This window comes from Dipodomys spectabilis, unplaced genomic scaffold (genome assembly GCF_019054845.1).
Source record: "Dipodomys spectabilis isolate Male_0828 unplaced genomic scaffold, ASM1905484v1 ptg000094l, whole genome shotgun sequence".
Taxonomy (NCBI): domain Eukaryota; kingdom Metazoa; phylum Chordata; class Mammalia; order Rodentia; family Heteromyidae; genus Dipodomys; species Dipodomys spectabilis.
This window is the reverse complement of record NW_024870771.1, coordinates 17,510,925-17,533,742: the sequence shown is the minus strand read 5'-3', so window position 1 is coordinate 17,533,742 and position 22,818 is coordinate 17,510,925. Positions and strand designations below refer to the sequence as shown.

At 37.8% G+C, this 22,818-nt stretch overlaps 1 protein-coding gene across 5 annotated transcripts; it reads left to right on the top strand.

Moving 5' to 3' along the window:
* Positions 1-235: 235 nt before the first annotated feature.
* On the top strand, positions 236-22,641 carry Insig2 (insulin induced gene 2). Of its 5 annotated transcripts, none has more exons than XM_042685196.1 (6): positions 236-270; positions 7,439-7,446; positions 14,285-14,409; positions 18,508-18,674; positions 18,847-18,946; positions 20,593-22,641. In XM_042685196.1, the coding sequence occupies exons 3-6, from the start codon at positions 14,365-14,367 to the stop codon at positions 20,632-20,634; spliced, it is 354 nt and encodes a 117-aa protein (XP_042541130.1). In that variant the 5' UTR covers positions 236-270; positions 7,439-7,446; positions 14,285-14,364; the 3' UTR covers positions 20,635-22,641. The 5 variants fall into 5 exon arrangements, with proteins under 5 accessions (XP_042541130.1, XP_042541127.1, XP_042541128.1 ...); XM_042685193.1 differs by having other exon boundaries at positions 7,439-7,826; XM_042685194.1 differs by lacking the exon at positions 236-270 and adding an exon at positions 354-421 and having other exon boundaries at positions 7,439-7,826.
* The last annotated feature ends 177 nt before the right edge of the window (positions 22,642-22,818 follow it).

Here is a 22,818-nt window from a genome sequence, read left to right as displayed (position 1 = left end):
CAGCTGATCCCGCAGCCTCCCACCACCTAGCCTGACCACGCCTCCTTCCAGCCCCCAAATCTCCCGCAGACCGGAAGCTCTGTTGCCCCGGCTCACTAGTAAACTAGCGAGAGCCAGCGGGAACCGGAAGTCTCTCTGCCCCGACTGCCGGCGCGGTGTGCGTCCGCTGCGCATGCGGAGTAGGGCTTGGGCGGACTTGTGGGAGGGGAGGAGGAAGAGGTGGAGCACGGGGGGCAAGGGGGCAGGTCCCAGAAGATGGCGGAGGCGGGGGTGAGTTGGGAAGTCTCCCAGCCGAGCGCAGGTGACGTGGTGCCGAGGCAAGCAGCCTGAGGACGAGGGTAGCCCTTGGGAAGAGGAAGTACTTATGCTGTTTTGCAGGCTGGGATTCCTGGTGGCAGGTGTGGGGGACCGAGGACCGCAGGTGGGGCCTGCAGATGGAGGGGCTCCTCTCACCTGGGAGAGATCTAGGGGGGACTTCCGGCTCGGGGGGAGGCCGCAGGGCAGGCCCAGGCTTCCTGAACAGTGGGCTGAAGGACCGCGGGAAGGGCGACCCTGGAGGTTTTGATGGTGGTGGAGGTTTGGCGAGCTGTCAAACAGAGCTGTCAAGACTTGGGTAGCTTGTAGCCTGGGAGAAAGAAAGACTCAGGTTTGCGATGGAGATGGATCAGCATTAGGACTGATATCAAAGTAAACTTTGTATCCACCAAAATGATATGACATTGAGTTGAGGACTTTGGCTGTTTGGATTGGGACTGCGTACATTGGGAGCAGATCTTGTGGGTACAGCCAAAGAAAACTCTTGCCAGGGCTAAGAAGTCGATTGGTGTTAGCTGCTTGGATTTTAAGGTCGTCCGCGGGATGTGACCATCTGGAAAAGAAAGCAGTGCCCAAGATAGGGGTGGGTGTAGAGAGGGGGGCTAAAACTTAAACAATAATGACCCGTGTCCAGTTATTAATGAAAAAAGTTTTTAAAGAATAGTACTCACTAGATGGCATAGGAAAAACATACTGTGAAGAGCTTGATGTTTTGTAGGATTGATGGATGATTCAAGAAGGAACCCATAGACTTGCTTGCTGGGCCCCGAAACTGCCTAGCAACAGTATTGTAGTGGTACTGAAGATTGCAAGGAAAACAAGCTCCATCCAGTCTTGGGTGTAGAAAATGAAGGCAGCTGAGCTGTGGCTAGATTATGTTTTCTAACTTTGAGGTTTAGCACTGATAGTTAACCAAATGAAAATGTATGAAAGGGATGCCTTCTCTAATCAGGGTCCCATAGGGAGAAAAATAGCTAATGTACTTTTTTTTTTTTTTTTTTAATCCTGTGGCTCCCCCCTTCACTCCCATTTTCTCTGGACTTTGTGTTCAGTACTGTGTTTTGACAGTGTGTTGTTACATAGTGAGTTTTCATACTCAGGTTCATGTCTAGTATGACCAATCTGTGAATCATGTATATTTGGGAAAGAGGCTGATTCTTTTTTAAACTTGACAATAGTTGCATTTACACATAGTTGCACTGAAAAGGAAATAATAAAATGCAGTTCCAGTATTCAAAAAGCTTCTTTTCATTCTTACCAGAAAATTAGCCCCAAATGGTAGGCTAAGTTTTTTTTAGAGACAGAGATCGATATTTAAAAGTAGTAGAGGAATTCAAATGTTTCTTGATTAACATCTTGGATTTTAGTGTTGAGGAAAAAAAACAATGTATTCAATGCAAACATTTTTCTTCTTAGAAGTTTAAATGCACTTAGCCTGTTATTCCTATACTCATGCTTTTAAGGAGACCTAAACTATTCCATTGATTTGTGTGTCTTTCTAGTCTTAATGCTTATTCTGTTTTGTGGATAATATTCTAAATTAAGAGAGCATATGGTGAAAAAGAAGTAGTCATTCAGCTTTATGATTTAGTAATATATTTGGAAAATGAGGACTGTTTGGAAAATAACCACCTTTGTTTGGGTCTAGGGAGTATTACAATTGTTAGAATGCAACTGGTTCTCTAGGGGATATTGCATTCATTAAAATGCAACAGATTCTGAAGTTTTCTATTTTTGTGTTAATTTTCAAATGCCTGTTGCCTTTAAGTTGATTCTGTGCTAACATAAACTTCAATTTTCATCCAAACAACCAAAATCATTTATATCCCTTTTTTATTTACCTTCAAATATTAATATCAATTCATTACCAGGTAGACACATGGAATAATATTTTTTCTATTTTTGATGCTTTGTCACTGTTCTAGCCAAGGTATGTGAAGTATTTTTCTTTGTTCAGTCATGTGTCTTATGGCAGTTGTAGGCAGGTATGTAGGTAGAATTTTTTCATGTCCCGTAGAAAGGTTTTTGTTTTACCTTGTTGAAAACATTCCTTTGGAATGTATAGCAGTTTACCAGTATAACTTTAAAAACTTTTAATGTGTGATTTTGTGTGTTTGTGTGTGTCGTATTTACAGAAGAGGAAATGTTGTGAGGTGAAAGAAAGTCTAGAGTTAGAGTGATTGTGCCTACTGGGAAGGAGTTGTGTGTTCTTAGAAAGTTATTTGGCCTACTTGATTTTGTAAAGTGGGAATTTAAAGCATCAGCTTTTATTACCAAGATTATCAGGAACCATTGTGATATTGTCCTTTAAGCAGTGTTTATATCTGAAACTTCTTCCCTGACCAGTAGTTTTTTCAAATAATCTATTTTTTTTCAAATGTAGATTAAAAAATGGAGAATCAAATTTCTTATTGTTGTTAGCAATATTTACATGTATAAGTATGCTTTAAGAAAATGATGCCAATAATTAGAAAAAACAAACAAGCCATGTTTGTTATTCAGATCTTTTTTCTTCCTTTTTGGTCCTGTCTTGGGCTTGAACTCAGGGTCTGGATGTAATCCCTGAGCTGCTTTTCCTCAAGGCTAGTACTCTGTCTCTTGAACCACAGCTTCACTTCCAGCTTTTGGTAGTTTATTCGAGATAAGAGTCTCACATGCTTTTCTGCCCAGGCTGGCTTTGAACAATTGATCCTCAGATCTCAGCCTCCTGAGTAGCTAGGATTATAAGTGTGAGCTGCTGGTACCCACCTATTCTTCTGATTATTTATAATAATGGCACTAGGGAGTATAAGTTACAGAACTCCTTTAGTGTGTAATAGATAATGAATTTTTAAATCAACTTTATGGTTTCATTGTATGATATTGTGGAATTTGCTATCCATTTGATGAATTTGATCATTACCACGTGTCTGCAGTGCATACTTGTAATGGGAAGATCCAATACATCCATTCCATGTACCCCTCTTCCCCCACAAAAAAGGAAAAAACTACTGACCCATTGGTAAAGTCTTCAATTTGTTATTTCACTTGATCACTTCATGTGGTATTCTCCTTACTGGTGAAGTGAGAAAATGTTTAGAACACTGATTCTTAACTTTATTTGGATACTGGAGTTTTTTGAGTCCTTGATATAAGGACTCTCTTTTCTGGAAAGTGCACACATGTACATTTTTGTTGGTTTTGCACAAGGCTCAAGAATAAAACCCTCTGTAATAGATGATCTCCTGATTCCCTTCCATTCCTTAAATTTTAGGACACAATGATTCTAAAGCCCTGTAGCTTCTATTTTTGTCCACAGTAATTATACCATTGTGTAGACACAAAGTTGGCTTTGGATCTCATTCAAATAAACATCAAATGTTATTTTAAAAGAAAACTTGTGGGGTAATGTAGGCAATTGTAAAGAAGCACTACCAGGAAAGATGGAGTAAATACTGGTGACAAGAAACAAAAATAGTTTAGAAAGTCTTTACTAGCCTTGAAGTAGAGTGAGGAAATAGGGCTCTGGCAATCAGAGGCTCTCCCTTGGAGGACAATGCCTCCCTTGAGGCATTTGGATGTGCTTCGAGGACAATTTTGGTTATCACAAATGGGGAGGCTGGTATTTAGTGGGCAGGAACCAGGGATGCTAAATGATATGTAAGGATTAGATCAGTTACACACATTCAAGAATTAATCTGCTCCAAATGACAGTACTCTGACAAGTCCTGGAAAGTGATGAAGGGTTGGGGATAGAAAAACTGAAATAGCTTCAAAACCGAAGTTATTTTGTTTCCTTAGAAAGTACTGTTAAACATAAAGTATCCATTGCTGTTAATTCCCCTTTGAAATAATTCACAGATGGAAGCAAGTGATTTGCTAAATCCATCCTCTTTTACTCCATTAGCCATAGATTGGGTGCTGTGCCTTCTGAAGGACTTTGTTGGAATTTCTGAAAGGCAGTCTCTTAACAATTAATGTTTATGGTAACCATTTGAATTTTTAAAAATACCATTTTTGCTGGATGATAGTGGCTCATACCTGTAATCCTAGCTACTCAGGAGGTTGAGATCTGAGGATCATTGTTCAAAGTCAGCCTGGGCAGAAAAGCCTGTGAGACTCTTATCTCCAATAAACTGGCAAAAAGCTGGAAGTTGGGTGTGGCTCAAGTGGTAGAACACTAGCCTTCAACAAAAGCTGGTCAGGGACAGCACCCAGGCCCTGAGTTGAAGCCCCAGGACTTGCACACACACACACACACACACACACACACACACACACACACACACACACACACACACACACAAGATCTCCTTTTTAAATTAGTACACTTTTTGTTTTAGTATACCTCAAGGTGTTATGTGTTTATTCTCATCATTTGGACTACAATATAGTCTCCTGCTTATTTTGGCATTCATACTTTGAGAATATAGTGCCAGTAAAGTATTTAGTAACTTCTGATTTTATATAGATCCATGTTAATTAAAAAGAAAAAGGGTTAACTAATTGAGGAGGGTGTAGTTGGACTCTGGGCACTAGGAAAATAGAATAGGTTTTAGAATCAGACCTGAGCCAACATTCCAGTTCTGATCCTGCATGTTCAGTACTCATTTGCTAAATCCCTTTGATGTAGTTTTCTCATTTGTAACATGAGGATGACAATTCCTCCCATTAGGATTGTTCTGAGGATGAATTACTCTGTGTCTGGCAGAGAGTAAGCTCTCAAAATGGTACTCTTATCAACAATGATGATGAGGGTGAATTCTGTAGCTGGTAAACCTTGATGAGTATCCAGAACACATGAAAGGCTGATTGTATCAATTCCATACCAGATCCAGGTGGTGGTTTTCTGGGCATTTTCAGAGTTTCTTTTCCTACAGATTGTTTGTAATATACACTATTTCCTACATTCTAGTAAGCTGTGGAGCTCAGTTATGCTATAGAATAAGTAGGTTTTAAGGACTGGTGTTCTCTGTTAAGTGTTTATCATATAGGATTGATAGGCTAGGAAAGCTGGGAGCACTATGTTCTCTTTTTTATAGTTGTTATTTCTGCTAGCCCCATTCGTTGAATATAAGTTCCAAGATTTATTTGTGAAGTGGCTTGAGAACTAGAAACTCAATGAATTATAAATGGTTAGGCTCTAAATTTGCCTTCTGAAAGGCCTGCTGAATCCAGAAGAGTGAGCCCAGTTTAATTAAACAATTAGGACTATGTATGTGTGGAACTCTCTGGTGGACTAAGCAGAGGCTCTGTGGAGGTGTAATAGTGAATAAGGCCTACATAAAAAGTTTATTAACTGTAAAGCAACTATACACATAATTACCAGGTAGCAAGTAGAAGTACTGTTGGTAGTTTTAAATAAATTGCTTTGAGAGTCAAAACTAATGTCACTTATGTACTAACTTGTAAAGATATCCATAATTGGGTAGGATGAAAGTAACTTACAAAAAATAGCCTGTGTGGTAGTTTCCCATTTAAAAACTGTTAGTATTCATAGAAGACAAACAAAAGTATAAGTGACAAGTTTGGAAAGGTGAATGTCATGACAAGAACAAGGGCTTTGCAGTCTGGCTGCCAAGATTGTGTTCCTGGTGACTTAACCTTTAATGTTTGCCTCACAGTGGTTGTTATAGACAATACTTTGCTCACCTCTTAGGGGTTGTTTTTATTTTTACCTTTTGAGGCAGAGTTTTGTTATGTGGCTTAGTACTTCAAACTCCCAGTCCTCTTGCCTCAGCCTTAAAAGTGCTGAGATTACAAGTGTGTGTCAAGGTTAAGTAAGTTTCCTTATATCAGTGCTTAGAAAGACATACAAAAAGCTTCACATGTTGTTTATCTGAAACACACACAACGATTACTACATTTGTATGGTTTGTGTTACCATAATGAAATACTAGAGGCAGGCTAATTATAAAGAAAAGAGCTTTATTTTGCTCATTGTTTCAGAGATTCAAGGGTATCATACCAGCATCAATTCTGTTCTGGCAGCTATACAAGAGATGGCTAGAGTGCTGGTGAGAGGGCAAGATCACATTACCAAACAGGAAGCAGAGAGGTTGGGGGTCTCAAAGTGCCTGCCAGGGCTCTGCCTCCCACCATTACCACTGTGAAGACCAAGCCCCGAACTGGTGGATCTCCGTGGGTAAAAACAACATTCAAACTCTGACAGTCACTTTACCTAGACTGATTGTGGTAGAATGTTTTTGGGTTGTGGGAATCAGGCCATGAGGATAAAACTTCTGTAGAAGTATTGTCATTAAGTTACTCATAGGCCTCCTCTTTTACTGCTTCCTCTTCTGGCTTGCTTACCATGACTGCCACAATTGCAACATTTGACAGTCTCTGTGAAAGTAGTATGGGTCACAGCTGTGACTCTGGGGAGAGCGGGGCAGGTCTGGCTTCTGTGGTTGGTGTATATATTGGTGCTTGGTGCTCTGGTATTTATAGAATGCTTTTATGGAGAAATTAAATATATATAAGCATTAAAACGTTCAAATGGTCATTTTGTTCTTCTACAGAGGACAGCCTCAAGAAAAAAGTCCCATTTTATTGTGAAAAGTACAGTATCTTTGGTCAGAATATATTATGTTGCTTTTCTGTAAAGTATGAAATACTCCGTTGTAACTAATGTGTGTTAGAGAGTTAGATAGATAATACCTTGGATTGTCATCTTCCAAATTTTTTTTTAATTGTGAAAACACCATACAGAGGGGTTACAATTACATGGGCAAGATAATGAGTACATTTCTTATCAAGCATTGTAGCCTCCTCCTTTGTTTACCCTTCCCATCTCGCCCTCCCTCCCCTGGCATCTTCCAGATTTTGTTGGAAGTATTTCAGGTTAATTGTTTGTTTTTTCTAGAGGAGGGGCTAATTTTTTTTTTTTTTACTATTATTCTAATGTTTGTGTTTCTTGGATTACTTATTCTGGCCTAGTAATCTAAATGTGGTACTTAAAAATTATGGCATACATATTATAAAATTACTATTAAAATATTTTCTTAATCAGCAAATAGCTAATTTAAATAAATCATACATATATTTCATTGTGTATGTATTTAAATTAACTAGTGTAGAAATCAGAAAAAGGTGTATATATGTATCAGACACATATTGATTTCTTTTTTCTTTTCTCTTGCAGGATTTCTGGTAGGTCCTACTTCAGGACAAGATGTACCATTGAAATATCGGTCCACTTTGATTAACAGACAACTGGACTTGTCAGCTGGCAAGCTTCTTTTTAACTTAATTTTGTTTTCTTTTTACGGCTTGGACTTATGAAACTATGGCAGAAGGAGAGACGGAGTCACCTGGACCCAAAAAATGTGGCCCATATATCTCATCTGTCACTAGCCAGAGTGTGAACTTGATGATTAGAGGAGTAGTTTTGTTTTTTATTGGAGTATTTCTCGCATTAGTGTTAAATTTGCTTCAGATTCAAAGAAATGTGACACTTTTTCCACCCGATGTGATTGCAAGCATCTTTTCCTCTGCGTGGTGGGTACCCCCATGCTGTGGCACAGCTTCAGGTATGTGTAGGCCATTTCTGCAGTGTGCAGGAAGGAGACAGGACAAATGAGTGGATGTGCTTTGAATGATAAACTTTAAAAAAAATTAATCAGCTTGGGGTATAATTTAAATTCAGAACAATGGACCTGTAGGTGAAAACCTTGATGTCCTTAGGCAGTAGATACAGTCATGTAATTATGGCCACAATTCAGCTACAGAACATTTCTCTCATCCCTCAAACTCTTTTTTTTGGGGGGTCCAGTCGTGGGGCCTGAACGCTGGGCCTGGGCGCTGTCCCTCAGCTCTTCAGCTCAAGGCTAGCGCTCTACCACTTGAGCCATAGCACCACTTCAGCTTTTTTATTTTCTGCTTATGTGATGCTGAGGAATCGAACCCAGGGCCTCATGCATGCAAGGCAAGCACTCTACCACTGAGCCACCTTCCCAGCCCATCCCTCAAACTCTTTAATGCCATCTTTCATCTCTTCTTTACCTCATCCTCAGTCTACACTGCTCTGCTTTTCTCTCACTAAAGACTGTTTTTTTTTTTTTTTTTTTTTTTTTTAACTTTTTCTAAAATGTCAATAGAATCATAGAGTATGTACTCTTTTGTGATTTGTATGTGACCTGTGAACTTTAAAAATTTTATCTTTCAAAAAATAAATCTTGGCTTCCTTTAGGATGAGACATTTAGCATCACTTCACTTAAGTTAGATTTTAAGTGATTGTGATGATGGCCACTACAATTTGGTTTTGAAACAAATAAAAATTTGAAAAATGAAAAAAAATATTAGAGTTTAAAGCTTCATGTTGTATTTTTTAGATTTTTGTGTATGCGTTTATCCTTTATATCTTGTTTTGAAATGTACCGTGAGAATAACAAATGTTGCAGAAATCAACAAGGCACACTCTCCTTAAAATCATCATTATGCTTTTAGTTACTCTGGCTTGTGTTTTGATTGTATAGACAGTGTGCAATGGATAAAGTTGAACATTTTAGATACTTTATTGATCTTGAGCTTCCATAATGAAAATCTCTTTTTCTAATGACTTAAACAAATAAGTTAATACATAAAGTCATAGAAGGTAGCCATAAACATGTTGCAGAATATAATCTGGTTTAGATAGAAAAATTGCATTTTTGAATGCCCATATTTAATATATATCAATATCTCACACAGGAAGTAGGTCCTCTTATCTTTCATCCTAGATTTAGAAGTCCAAAGGTGTGTCCAAAGGTGAGGCTGATTTGTGATATATATTTAAATGATCTCATGAAACCTGCTAGACAATCATGTAATCCCGTTGCATGGATCAGAAGACATTGTCATGGTAATGTTTACTATGACTTTTATAATGAAGACTAAATATTACAGTATTCACTTTAAAAGAGAAACCATAAAGTTATTGATTCTTAGCTTCTCCAGGATTATCATTTTCTAAGAGAAATAGTCCAAATAGACAAAGACAAGAAAACATAGTTACATTTTTATCACTCTTTGTTAATGTATGCTGGTCCTCATGCATTTAGATTCAGAAAAGAAAAATCAATAGCTTATTCTAGTTTTGTTATTTTCCTTAAAGGTAAAGCTCTGGCGGGCTGCCAATAGAAGCCTTTGGATTTGGGAGAACATGCCTTTCAGTACTTACAAAGCGAAGGCAGAGGGGAGCAAGATGACTTACTACAGGTCTACTGATATGTCAGCACATCTCTTAACCCCAGGATTCTGTAGACCAGCTTTGGGACAGAGATGGTGGTATTGTGTCTGGTTTGGGGAATAAGAACTCTGAGATAAAGAGAGGAAATCAATGAGATGAGGGCTCTGGACCAGGGCCAGTGTATGGTAGCATCATATACTGGGGAACAGAACAGAGAGAGCTGGTTCCTTTTTTTTTTTTTTTTTTTGTACTCAGATCACCTCTTTGCAAGCCTTCACTCAAGATGTTAGGCCTGGATGGAATCTGCTGGTGTGTGGTATATATTCTGGTTTGGGGCAGAGAAGTTTGAGTTTTCCTTACACCTCATAGAGAGATGGGGTTCATCTGCTCTTTCTTGTGTCCCTGTCACAAGGACTCTTTTTTCAATAAACTCAGATTTAGGAAGAAAGGCTCCAAATCTTAGCACTGCCACTTTGTCCTCACTGTCGTTCTACTAAGTTTGTTACACTTAACCTCAAACTTTTTACTTGGTAGAGTTGCATTTACAGTTCTTGCTTGACAGTTTCTTCTGTAAGTGTGTGCTATACTTGGGCAAAACAAAGTAGAAGTATCCTCAAGTCTCGATTCCAGTTCACTGTGCTGCTGGTTTTGTTGGGATGGATGAAAGTAAAGATTTATCAATGTTTCCAAGGTAGAAAATGGATTTCGGCATACTGTCTGCTTCCTCCAGTCCTGATTGTCATTTCAGGGAAAATATGAGGAAAAAAAAGAAGTAAGTGATGTAAGAAATATAGTTGTTTTGTGTGTGTGTGTGTGTGTGTGTGTGTGTGTGTGTGTGTGTGTGTGTGTGTGTGTGTGTGTGTGTGAATTTTTGGGTGGTATTTATGTTGATATGTATTTTCCAAAACCATTGAGGTTCTTAACATCATTAGTAAAAACTAATGGTCATCTTTTGATGACATTCTTAGACCAAGTATCTATCTTTTGGAGGGTCTGCATCCAGACTCAACATTTTCTCCCTGTAAACAAGAGCCTCTGGTTATTTGTTTTTTTCTTTTCTGTCTTTTTTTTTCTTTTGTTGGTCATGGGGCTTGAACTCTGGGCTTGGGCACTGTCCCTCAGCTCTTCAGCTCAAGACTAGCACTGTGCCACTTGAGCCACAGCACCACTTCTGGTTTTCTGAGTACTTTATTGGAGATAAGAGTTTCATGGACTTTCATGCCCAGGCTGGCTATGAACCATGATCCTCAGATCTCAGCCTCCTGAGTAGCTAGGATTACAGGCGTGAGCCACTGGCGCCCAGCTGTTTATTTCTACTTACCTATAGCACAGTCCTTGACAGAAATGATGATGAATCTCCAGGACAGCTAGAGAAGCCTGATGAACAGCTTTTGATGCCCTTTCCATTTCTCAATTACCTGTTGTTCATTTAAAGTTGCTGATGTTATGAGTTGATTACCTCCCTATGGGTGCAGAATAGAGTTAGAATTGGAAAACTTGTTCATTCCCAAGGGCCACAAAAGACTCATCCTAAAGATTTCTAGAGAAGTTGCCACAAAATCCACAAGTAGCCAAGTTGAGTCCATACTTCTGAAAGTAATAATTAAAAAGAAAATATGTTTCCTCTTTCTTCATGCTGATCATTACCCCATTCCTGGAGAGTTAGCTCTATAAGATCATTCTTTTCACTCTCCTTCCTCACCTACCTCCCAAGAGATACACTACCTCACCATCTGTTTCTTAACCTAGATGCTTGGAGTTACCAGTTCTTTTCTTTCTGTTTGTTATTTTATACCTCCTCCACTCATGTTTTGTACTCACCGTTGTAAGAACGGTTGCCCCTCTCTAGAACAGATATAATGTTGACCTCTTTCTGATTCCTCACTGTGGTAGGGTAGTCTTCTTACATTAAGGTCTTTGCCTACTTTTATCTTTCTCTGGATCTTTCTGAACTCTGAAGCTTCCTTCATGCCTGGGCTTTCAACTCCTAGTAATGCCAGCTGTTCTCAGTCTTCCCTGTGTTTTCTCAAATGTCTCTGCTTGCTGAGAACACTGTATACTAGTCGCTTGCTCAATGCTGCTGCCCCTAGGATCACCATTTCTGGGAAGCTTTCTGACAGCCACCACCCCACCTCCCAGCAATACTTGGAAGAGGAGGATCTGGAACCCTCAGAACCCTGTCAGTGCTGACCACAGCATTATATTCAATAGAGTTTGCTCACTTAGCCACTGGGATCATGATTTGCTCTTTTTACTTCCCTGTCAAGCAAAAAAAATTAGATATGTTGTGAGGTGTAAGTATTTGCTGAATAAAAATATAACCCTATCTGTCCTCATTTTTCATAGTTTTCCATGAAAGGGTAACAGATGGAATGGCTCATTTTCCCCAGCCCTTCTTGCAAAATGCTTAACTGTGTTCCTTTTAGTGCCTCCCTGCATTGAGCACAGTGCTAGGAAAATGTGATGGCTTACGATTGGTGTTCTACAAACTTCTTTTGTCTTTGGTCTTGTCAGACTCTTACTAGGAAGTCATTTAAAAATATTACAAGAAATGTGATTTTGTACCAGCAAACTATCTGATTAAGCAGACAATATTTGCCTATGATTTTACACAGGCATGATTTTAAGTCTCTTTTAAAAAGAAAAAAATACAGGAAGTAGAAGAGAAGCTCAGAAATATTCTGCTGAGCTTTCCGACAGTGCAGCCTCACTGTGCTATTGCTATCAGACTCTGCTGCGCCTTTATTGAAAGGAAAGAAAGAAGACATTTAATGGGAAGTGACAAGCTTCTTTGAATTCTCCCTCTCAGTGAGCAACCAAGAACCATGTATACTCAATGGATTTGATCTTTATTGGCAAATCCCAAGGTTAGCAGTGTGACAGTTTAAATTCCTTTTTTGTGGTTTTGCTTTCTCTCTTCAGTTGTCTCTCACTTGTGAGTCTGACATCACACAAATAAGAATATAGTCAATTTTACTGATTTATATCTTTGCACACACGTCAGTATTCTCTATGTGATAATTCTTTACTTATGGCATCAACTGCTGAGCAAAATTGACTTGGAATGCTTCCTCTTAGTTGATTTTACTCAGAAACAAGAAAGCAAGATGTAGATATATATAGATACAAATAATATTGATAACTGCAGATACATTGATCTGTGTATCTAACTACATATGTTTTATGGAGAGAGGAGGAGGAAGAGGGAGGTTGACAGATGGGATCTTAGTTTTCTAACTTCAGTAAGGAGAAAAGAAATAATGTTTAGATATTTTTAATTATTGGGCATGATTATTGTTATTTTACTTATTTACAAATTTAGAAATACGATGTCTCACAAGATTTTAGGAAACTGTCTTTTTTTTTTAATCATGAAACTTAAATTTTCAAATAGCTGCTGGAGGTCTGCATTGCTAAGATTTGTCTCTTGATGATCTGAGCCCAAATAGGAAAATGTGTATATTATTCCAGCATCTCCTCTCTAGATAGAACTGGTTAGACAGTTCTTTCCAGTGCTGTCCTATTGGTCTATTAGCCTGTGATTTGAAAAATATATTAGTTTCTGGTTCTGTTGATGATTGAATTCAGCACTTGTAGGATGTATGTAGCTAGCCAATTCCATGGGGGGAGAGGCACATCTGACCTTTGTACACTTAGATTTGGTATAATTCCATTAGACATCATAGGTGATGTTGGATATTTCTAACATACTGTTCAACTGAAGTGGTTAGTATTACTTTATTATAGAATTAATAGCAGTACAGTTCTGTTTTGAGAAAGATTAGGAAATCACATCTGCCTACCTATTTCCTGTTAAATTTAATCGGTAGAGTGTACTCTCTACATAAATTGTTGAATAAGGTCTAGGTTCACTAGCATTTTTGTAACAAATAACATAGTCTACATTTTCTTCTACATGAATAAAAATGTTAAGATTTGACAGGTATTTGAGTTAAGGATTAGATGAGACTGCTTTGATTGGATGAGACTACTCTATAGTCATAGCTGTTTTGTATACAGTTGATCTATGTGTAAGTACACAGGTAGCTTTCAAGATGTTCTTTCCCAAATTAAGAAATATACTAAGATGCTTTCTTCATGCCTTTTAATGGTGGACTGAAATTCTACCTCTATATTTGTATTCCTGTATGCCAGGTGCCTTAGATTTTTCTGTATGCAGAATGAAATGCACACATAGATTTCTGTTGAAAGTTTTCCTGCTTTAAACCGTATGACCTCGGTCTTACTAGAAGAATAAAATGTGAGTGTCAGAAAAAGGTGGAAGATGCAGAAAACTAAGACAAGCAGCTGATAGGGGCAAAACTAATCTACATAACACAATAGCCAGGAGCATTTGGACATAATATATATGATAAATTGCTTGTTACATGTTCATGCTTCTATCTTCTCTTTAGATGGGTTGCATCTAATAGCATATCTTAGGGTTGTAGAAATTTCAGAGGATATTGTTTAACTGTTAAATCGTTTGGTGCTTTACAAGTCTCACAGACATTCAGAGCAGAAAAGTAGCATTTGTCAGTTTAGTCCTGTCTGTTCAGTTGTGGACCACACACTTAAAGAGTGTTTTGTCTGTTAGAATTAAAAACCTCTTGTCATTTACAGTGCTTTCTTCAATGAGCTATTCTCATTTTTTTTGGTTTTGTTTTGGGAGGTAAGTTTAATAATGTCAGTGACGATGTTAAGTAACTTGATTTTTTGATAGAAGTATTTAAAATGGTGGTTATAGCGATTTTTTGTAGCTTAATTGTTGCCAGAACAATACTGGAGATGACTTAATTTTTTTTTCTTTTCTTCCACAGCTGTGATTGGGTTATTATACCCTTGCATTGACAGGCATCTAGGAGAACCACATAAATTTAAAAGAGAGTGGTCCAGTGTTATGCGGTGTGTAGCTGTCTTTGTTGGTATAAATCATGCCAGTGCTGTATCCTTTACACTATAATGAAATGCGCAATAATAAAGCAGCTTGCAACAAACCAAAGGTTAAACAGCCCCTTGCACCTTCACTGTAGTAAATTGTAATGTTCCCAAGAAGTCATAAAAACAATGCGGGCTGTGTAGATAGACATTAGAGTAGCTGTTGTACAGTTATAGTTGAGGGTATGGGCCTTATTAAATCTATTTTTCAGTATCACTTAGACTTCTCACATTAAAACATATGTGTTTGTCTCAATCAGGTTTTTTTAAAAAGTAATTTTATTGTCAAGTGATGTACAGAGGGGTTACAGTTACATATGTAAGGTAGTGATTACATTTCCTGTTGAACATTGTTACCCCCTCCCTCATTTTTCTCCCACTTCTCCTCCCTCCCAATGCCCCTCCCCCCCCAAGTTGTAAAGTTCATTTAATTACTTCCATTAAGATTTGGTAATTCTAAGATTTAAGCAGATACATTTTCAAAGGATTCCCCACCCCACTCCCCCGCCCCGCCCCGGCTTTTTTTTTCCACTTAGGATTTGCCAATAAGGATATGTGGTGGTTTCGGGTACCATTTCATATTTATTATTTATTTATCTTTTGTAACTTAAAGAAGTTATAATTTTAAAGAAACAAACTAATTTGCTGGTTTTAATCTAGACCAAAAGGCTGCCTAAATAGTTTTTGTTTTGCTTTGTTTTGTCTCATTTCACTTTGCTGGTTCTAGAGTATCAACTCAGGATTTCATGAGTTCTTTGCTGGCATGACCACTAGAACCACACTTCCAGCCCAGCATTTTTGCCTTTTACTTTTGGAGATAGAGTTTTAAGGACTTTTCCAGGTTGGCTAGGAACTGTGATCCTCTAGGTCTTGCTCTCCTGAGTAGCTAGGATTAGAATAATCATGAGCTAGCCACATGTGCCTAGTTTTGTTTTGCTTTGTTTTTGAGACAGGGTCTCACTGTGTTGCCCAGGTGATCTTTCTGCCTCTGCCTCCAGATTGTTGCACGTTACTGACTTAAAAGTGATGTAAGTAGAAATAGTCAGCTTAGACCAGGCCCAAAGTAACTACTTTTCCTCTTAATATGTATATATGTGTATATATGTATATATTTATACATAGACACAGTTTCAATATAAATATATATATATATATATATATATACAGTTTTAGCATTCAAAAATTCTATTTTATTTCATGATTAGTTTTTTTATAGTGTCTTCTAAAGATGAGTAAGGTAGTTACCATTTTCCTTTACCTTTCTGCCTCTGCCCACAGGATAAGAAAACAAAATCCCCCCTAGAGCATGGATCCTGCCCTCAGAAGGTTTTAGTCCTTTTATTGTTTCTACTTCCTCTTCTCTATCTTCTTCTACCTCATGACTTTGCTTTGTAGAGAAAAATCTTGGAACCGCTACTCCTGACTTGTTCTTCTAGAAGATGTAGTTTAGACAGTGAAGCTGGTAGGAGCTTTGGGAATGGAGCAGAGAAAAGAGTGGAACTCTGGTTGCTTCACCCCCCCCCCCCCCAAAAAAAAAAGACAAATGGGCCTCTGCATTGGGCACAGGGTCACAGTGTGAGCCTGAGGTGGATCATGCTGTAAGTTCAATCCTGTGTTCCTTATCAAAGGTATCAAGCTGTTTGGGAGATATATAGGAACAGAGTCCATGGAGGGAGTTAGGAACCCGGGTTCTAAAGAGTTCCTGAGCCCTGTTTTACCTCTCCTGTAATACACTTAAAAATCTTTCCAAGGCTGTTATTATTTTGATTTTCCTTTTCCTTTTGTATTGAAGACTTTTCCAACCTGGTGAAATTTTTGAAATTTAGGATTTTCTAAAAAATAAACATTATGGTTAGGAGTGCTTAAAAAGAGAACAATCCTAGGCTATAATATCTAGAAGGGAACTTCTTGTTCTTCTTTTTCTTTTTCTTTTTCTTCTTCTTCTTCTTCTTCTTCTTCTTCTTCTTCTTCTTCTTCTCCTCCTCCTCCTCCTCCTCCTCCTCCTCCTCCTCCTCCTCCTCCTCCTCCTCCTCCTCCTCCTCCTCCTCCTCCTCCTCCTCCTCCTCCTCCTCCTCCTCCTCCTCCTCCTCCTCCTCCTCCTCCTCCTCCTCCTCCTCCTCCTCCTCCTCTCCTCCTCTCCTCCTCTCCTTCTCCTTCTCCTTCTTCTTCCTTCTCCTTCTCCTTCTCCTTCTCCTTCTCCTTCTCCTCCTTCTTCTTCCTTCTCCTCCTTCTTCTTCCTTCTTCCTTCTTCCTCTTCCTCCTCTTCCTCCTCTTCCTCTTCCTCTTCTTCCTCTTCCTCTTCTTCCTCGTCTTCCTCTTCTTCTTCTTCTTCTTCTTCTTCTTCTTGGTTGTGGGCTTGAACTCTGGGCCTGGGTGCTATCCCTAGCTCTTCAGCGCAAGGCAAGTGCTCTACCACTTGAGCCACAGCACCACTTCCAGTTTTCTGGTGGTTATTTGGAGATAAAAGTCTCATGGACTTTCCTGCCCAGGCTGGCTTTGAACCATGTTCCTCAGATCTCAGTTTCCTGAGTAGCTAGGATTACAGGTGTGAGCCACCGGTGTGTGGCTATGATTTCTATTTTTAAGATTTCTGCTTTAAATACAAATTTATGTTTTAAATCTTAAAGCTTTATTAACATATTTTTTGCTTTGTTCACTTTTTTCTTTGCTCTTACTCAGTGAAATACTTAATACAGAAAACTTAGCTGTTTTCTATCCTTTAAGCAAAATCTGTTTACAAAATTTATAGGCATAGAGTTTTTTTTATATTGGGTTAGACTTTAGAAAATTATAAAGTACTACTTTTAAGATTGATATATTTTATTTGTTTACACTGGAAGCTTCCCTATTTTGCTGAATCAAGTTGACTGAGCAGAGGTGGGCCTTACACTCTTTATATATAAATGTTATTGTACAAAGGTTTCAACACTCAAAACCTTTCCTTGGAATTTAAACTGAATCATGAGAAATGCTTGCTTAGAAAGCATATATCCACATGAACTGTTGGTTTCTTGATAAATCAAGCCTAAAAAGGGACTATCCTTGATAGAGTACCACACAGGCCTCAGATGCTGAGATCCCATTAAGCTATATATGCATGTTCATGAGGCTGGTTTTCTCGGTGTGGGCTTGCTGGTAAACAATGGTGTTAAAGGAGGGAAAAAAAAAAACGGCTTGATACGCATTTTTTTGACTTCTCTCTAGATGTAGCATGGCCGGGTAGTTTGGTGAGATATGTAATCCCCTGCAAGGAGGTGGTTATAAAGCCAAAATGTGGCCTTTGAGACATAGATAATGCCCTTTTAATGACACTTGAAATTAATTCTTTTACTGTAATCCTCTAGCAAGAAATGAGCAAATTGAATTTGTAAAGCTTCATTTTGCCCATAGATTTTGGAGTATGAAAGGGCGGTACATTGGTGAATAGATGCTTAAGTAGGTGACAGAAATAAAATATCATTTGAGCAAACTGTCCTATGCTAGAAAGTCTCAGGCACCAAAATAGCCTGGCAGGTTGCAAGATAATGTTCACTTCAAGGCTTTATCCTCAACAAATTAAAACTAGAACAGTTGACATAATAGAAAGGGATGCTGTGTCCTTGGTACTCTTGTTTCTGAACTGCATTATTATAAAATGTGTCTGTCAGTAAATCATACAGAGAATGTGCTGTCCTGTTAAATAGCTGTCAACTCTTCTATTTCAAAGTTCCTGTATGATTTTCAAGTAATTCTAAACCCCTTCTTGAGAAATAGTACTGGTTTCCCTTTTCACCAAAGTGTGTTCCTTCAGCAATACTAGTGTTCTGAGCTTGAAGTTGCATGTTTAGTCAAGAAGTCATTTCTTAAATTATAATTAGAAATATATATAGACTTATTTTTGGAGGGGGTACAGTTCAGTGGGATCTATTAAGTAGTGTCTTCTGAATTTGGTGTTTTTGAATTGAATACTTTTAATTCTACGGAAGCTCATATATTATACTGAAAGTCTTAATGTACTCAAGAATAAGCAATTAATTCCACAGTACCATCTCTTTATTTTAGAAGAATGAGCAGGTGATATTCGTTAGCTACAAGTTTTAACATGATTCTTTAACACTGATCTCAGAAGGTGGATTTTGATAACAACATGCAGCTGTCTCTCACCCTGGCTGCTCTGTCCATTGGACTGTGGTGGACTTTTGATAGATCTAGAAGTGGCTTTGGCCTTGGAGTAGGAATTGCTTTCTTGGCAACTGTGGTCACACAACTGCTAGTCTATAACGGTGTTTATCAGTAAGTATTATTTCTTTCTGTGCTTGTTGGGCTGTGTAAGTAAATGATAAATGAATCCAGAAGTGAGATTTTTGAATTGAGTTGGCTAGTTTACAGAATAATTTGTTTTCACTGTGATTATCTTATGTGTCCTTTCATTTCCTCTCTGGGTTCATTTTCTCTATTATTCTAGATACACATCTCCAGATTTTCTGTATGTTCGTTCTTGGTTACCATGTATATTTTTTGCTGGAAGCATTACAATGGGAAACATCGGTCGACAACTGGCAACGGTAAGCTGATGCTCCTTTAGACCCTTTTCAGTGTGACACATATAAAAATAAAGCCATGTCAGGTGACATATATGACAATTTTCTCTAAATAACCATGTGTCTTCAAGGGAGAGCAGTTTATGAAAGCAACATTCTCTGATTTCTGGTTTGTTCTTTCATTGAGATAACTCATTTGAAATAATTTAATCATGGGAGTATTAAAGGTTGAGGAGTTACTAGAGAAAAAGCCAAAATATGTTATGGATAGGGTGATATGATTTATTGACCATATGGGGATTTTTTTTTGTTTTAACTTATCTATAGGTTTCTTTTTTTCCCCTTTTCTTTTTTTTGCCAGTCCTGGGGCTTGAACTCAAGACCTGAGCTTCTTTTGCTCAAGGCTAGCATTCTACCAACTGAGCCATAGCACCACTTCTGGCTTCTTCTGTTTATATGGAACTGAGGAATCGAACCCAGGGCTTCATGCATGCTAGGCAATCACTTTGCCACATTCCCAGCCCCTTATCTATAGGTTTCTATTCCATCCAAGGGAACAGGTTTAAAAGTGAAAAGGGGCACTGGTAATAAACACAATATTTATAAATTCAGACTGTCTTGAATAAAACAGGATATCTAATCACTGTTGCAATGAAGAGAAAGATACTGCTGATAACCACATCATGGTGGCCAAGGTTGGAGAGTAATATTTGGAAGCCACAGCATTTCATAAATCCTATCACTTTGACCATTTTAGCCAACTGGGTGAAGTTATTGGTTTGCTTTGCTATCTTTTTTGATAATTTGGCCACCAAATTGAAACTCCACGTTGGCTTCTTTCATTTTCAATTATAGCTATTGATTTTTATAGTTGTACTTTAATATTACTGTTTTGATAGAAAACTTCTATAAAGTAATAAAACTTTTCCTTTGAATGATTAAGTGATTTGAAACAATCATCTGAATTCAGCCTTGTGCTGACATTGCTGTGTTGATTTGCTTTTTTGCACCTTAAAGAAACATGCTTCCTTTCCTGTCACAGAGTTGATCTCAATACCCTACTGCTATGTGTGAGTGTGTTGGGGGGGTGGGGGATGCCTCATCCAGGTCCTGAGGCTTGAACTCTGGGCCTGTATGCTTCCCTGAGCTCCTTTTGCACAAGGCTAGTGCTCTACCACTTGAGCCACAGTGCCATTTCCAGCTTTTTCTGTGATTTAATGGGAGATAAGAGTCTCACAACTTTCCCTCCTGGGCTGGCTTCAAACTGTGATCCTCAGATCTCAGCCTCCTGAGTAGTTAGGATTACAGGTGTGAGCCACTAATACCCAGCCTTATACTGATTTCTTTGTGTACAATGCAGAAAACTCATATTTATTCTGGTCTTGGCACTTCTAGCATGTGATCAGGAATGGAGATGTAATTGAGTAGTTGAGTGTCTTATAATGCTCTGAGCTCAATCCCCCGCACCACACGTAAACACAAAAATAGAGCTCTTTCCCTATCACATTTTTCATTGAATCCTATTAATTATCTAACTCTCAGAAACTGAGGAATAAAGTGGACATATGTATTAATTTTTGGAGCTTTGTGAAGACAATGTTAGCTTATTTGCAAGTTGTAATACAAAGAGATTTTAATCTATTAACCTTTTGACCTTTTAATTTTTGCAGTATGAATGTAAAGTTATTGCAGAAAAATCTCATCAAGAATGAAGAAGGCAAAAGCATATCTTTTATATACAAAGAAGAAAATGGCATGTAAATGATACATACACCAACAAAACTTGGAACTGTAAAATTGCCAATATGCAGTTTTTCCTTGATTGGTGTGTACACACACACACACACACACACACACACACACACACACACACACACACACACACACACACACACACACATTGTTACTGCAATCTGTGATTGCTTCATCTGTAAATCAATTAAAAACCTTTATGCATTTGACCTCAATAACTGTAAGGTATATGTGCACTACATTAAAATATGTTGATTACTAGATGAAAATTTAAAATTAATTTTTAAAACATACCATACCATTGTATCACAATGTTAATGTGCCAAAATATTCTATTATGGTCATGAGTATGAGAATGCTTTGAAAAATTCATGAACTTAGGGAAATAAGAAGAAAGACACAGTTCAAACAAAAAGCAAATGGGTAGCTGGTATTTTGTCTTGTGGTTGCTGTTGTGCCTTTTTATTTTTGTAATCACAGCAGTATGAGTCAGGACTGCCCTAATGTTTGGTTAGTTACTATTTTGGTGTTGTTTCAAAGAGTGTTTTAATATATTCTCTTCCATACAATAGGTTTAAACCTGTTACTGGAGAGATCCCAAAGAATAATTTTCTGTCTTTACAGATTTTACTGGAGCTATATGTAGTTTGCAGGTGAGGCTATCAACATTAAATTGTCTTGAAACTAAATTTGGAAATGTACACACAATTTAAAGTTAAGGAATTTAATGAGAATAAATATGGTTTGGGAATACAAAGTGACCTTCTCCTGTGCCACAGAGTGTAAAGTGATCAGAGCTGTCGTTTACAATGCAGAATCTTATTGCTTATGCACAAGGGACACAGTAAATAACCAACAAATCAAAATGAAGTTTCTAATTCTATTGGGCTCTGCAATCTATCAGATTCTATAAAGCAAAATACTCTGTAAAGCAGTTCCACTCGTTGTCAGTGGAATGCCTGGATTTGCAACCTTACCATGTGCCGTGTGGGGGATGGATGAATACATGATTCCCTGTGTGTTCATGTCCACCAGGGAACAGTTCAGGTCTGTTGAAGAATGTATTGTGGTAACATTCTGTGCATGTTGAAGATTTGATAACAATTCTAGGCATATCTTGCTAATTACAGCTGTTTAAATATGCTTTAAACATATTCTTAGCTGCTCCCCCCCCCCCCCGCCCCCAGCCCCGGACAATTTTCCTTTTTGAAACTGTTGACAATTATCTGATGCATGAGGGCAGTCTTCTGAGTACTTTCCCAAGTGTGTGTCCATGTGCATAAGTGAGAGAGTGTGTATGTGTGTGTGTGTGCATGGGCTCCTGTTTTCCTCAAATGTCCAGTAGATACTTTAAATATTTTGATTTTAAAACAGTTGCTCTCAAACAGAGATCTTCTATGCCAAACCTTGATCTGCTTCTGTTTTCAGCACAAATACGAAGATCCTAAGAGGATTTCATTTTGAGTGTATATACAAGCTTATCTATAGTGATGATAAACATATTACTATAATTTATTATTCTATCTTCCAGATAATGTTATTCATTTAGAAAAATACAGTATATTTTTAGAATCAACTTTGTAAGCATTATGAAATCTTTAATAAGTTATAAGGTCTACAATGCGTTTACTTTGAAAATTGCTGTTAAAAGCAAAATGTATTAAATATGTAATTATCAACTTGACTGAGTCTTTTCTTTTCCTTATGCCAAGTCTTAGAATATAGTACTATGGATCAATCTTATAAAATTAGTATGTGTGGTTGAATTTGTTCAGAAATTATGAGAGAAAACTACATATAGTATTGGGGAGATTGAACAGTTGTCATTGGAATTCTAAAATTATTTCTAGATTATCTGTAAAACATGAAAATATAAATCTGACAAAACAAAATAGTTTCAATATTTTGATAAATATATAAATACATGATACCTTTTTGCAATGAAAGTGATATTTTTAATATCACTATATTGGAAGTGTTTCTTTGCTTTTATTTAAAGTTAGAGGAATTTGATCAGCTGAAAATTGGGATTAAATTCTACAAAAACAGAAGGAAACAATTCAAATGAAATGCCCAACAGTACTTTTGTTGTGAAATTAGTTTGCACTGCGCTGTTTTACCTTAGCAAGACCACAGGACTTCTC

Bases quoted from the DNA above. Each gene is read 5' to 3' on its own strand.
- Insig2 (XM_042685193.1), top strand. From the start codon at position 7,583: ATGGCAGAAGGAGAGACGGAGTCACCTGGACCCAAAAAATGTGGCCCA. The intron at 14,410-18,507 runs GTATCCTTTACA...CACTGATCTCAG, and splicing joins GTATAAATCATGCCAGTGCT to AAGGTGGATTTTGATAACAA. The intron at 18,947-20,592 runs GTAAGCTGATGC...TAATTTTTGCAG, and splicing joins TCGGTCGACAACTGGCAACG to TATGAATGTAAAGTTATTGC.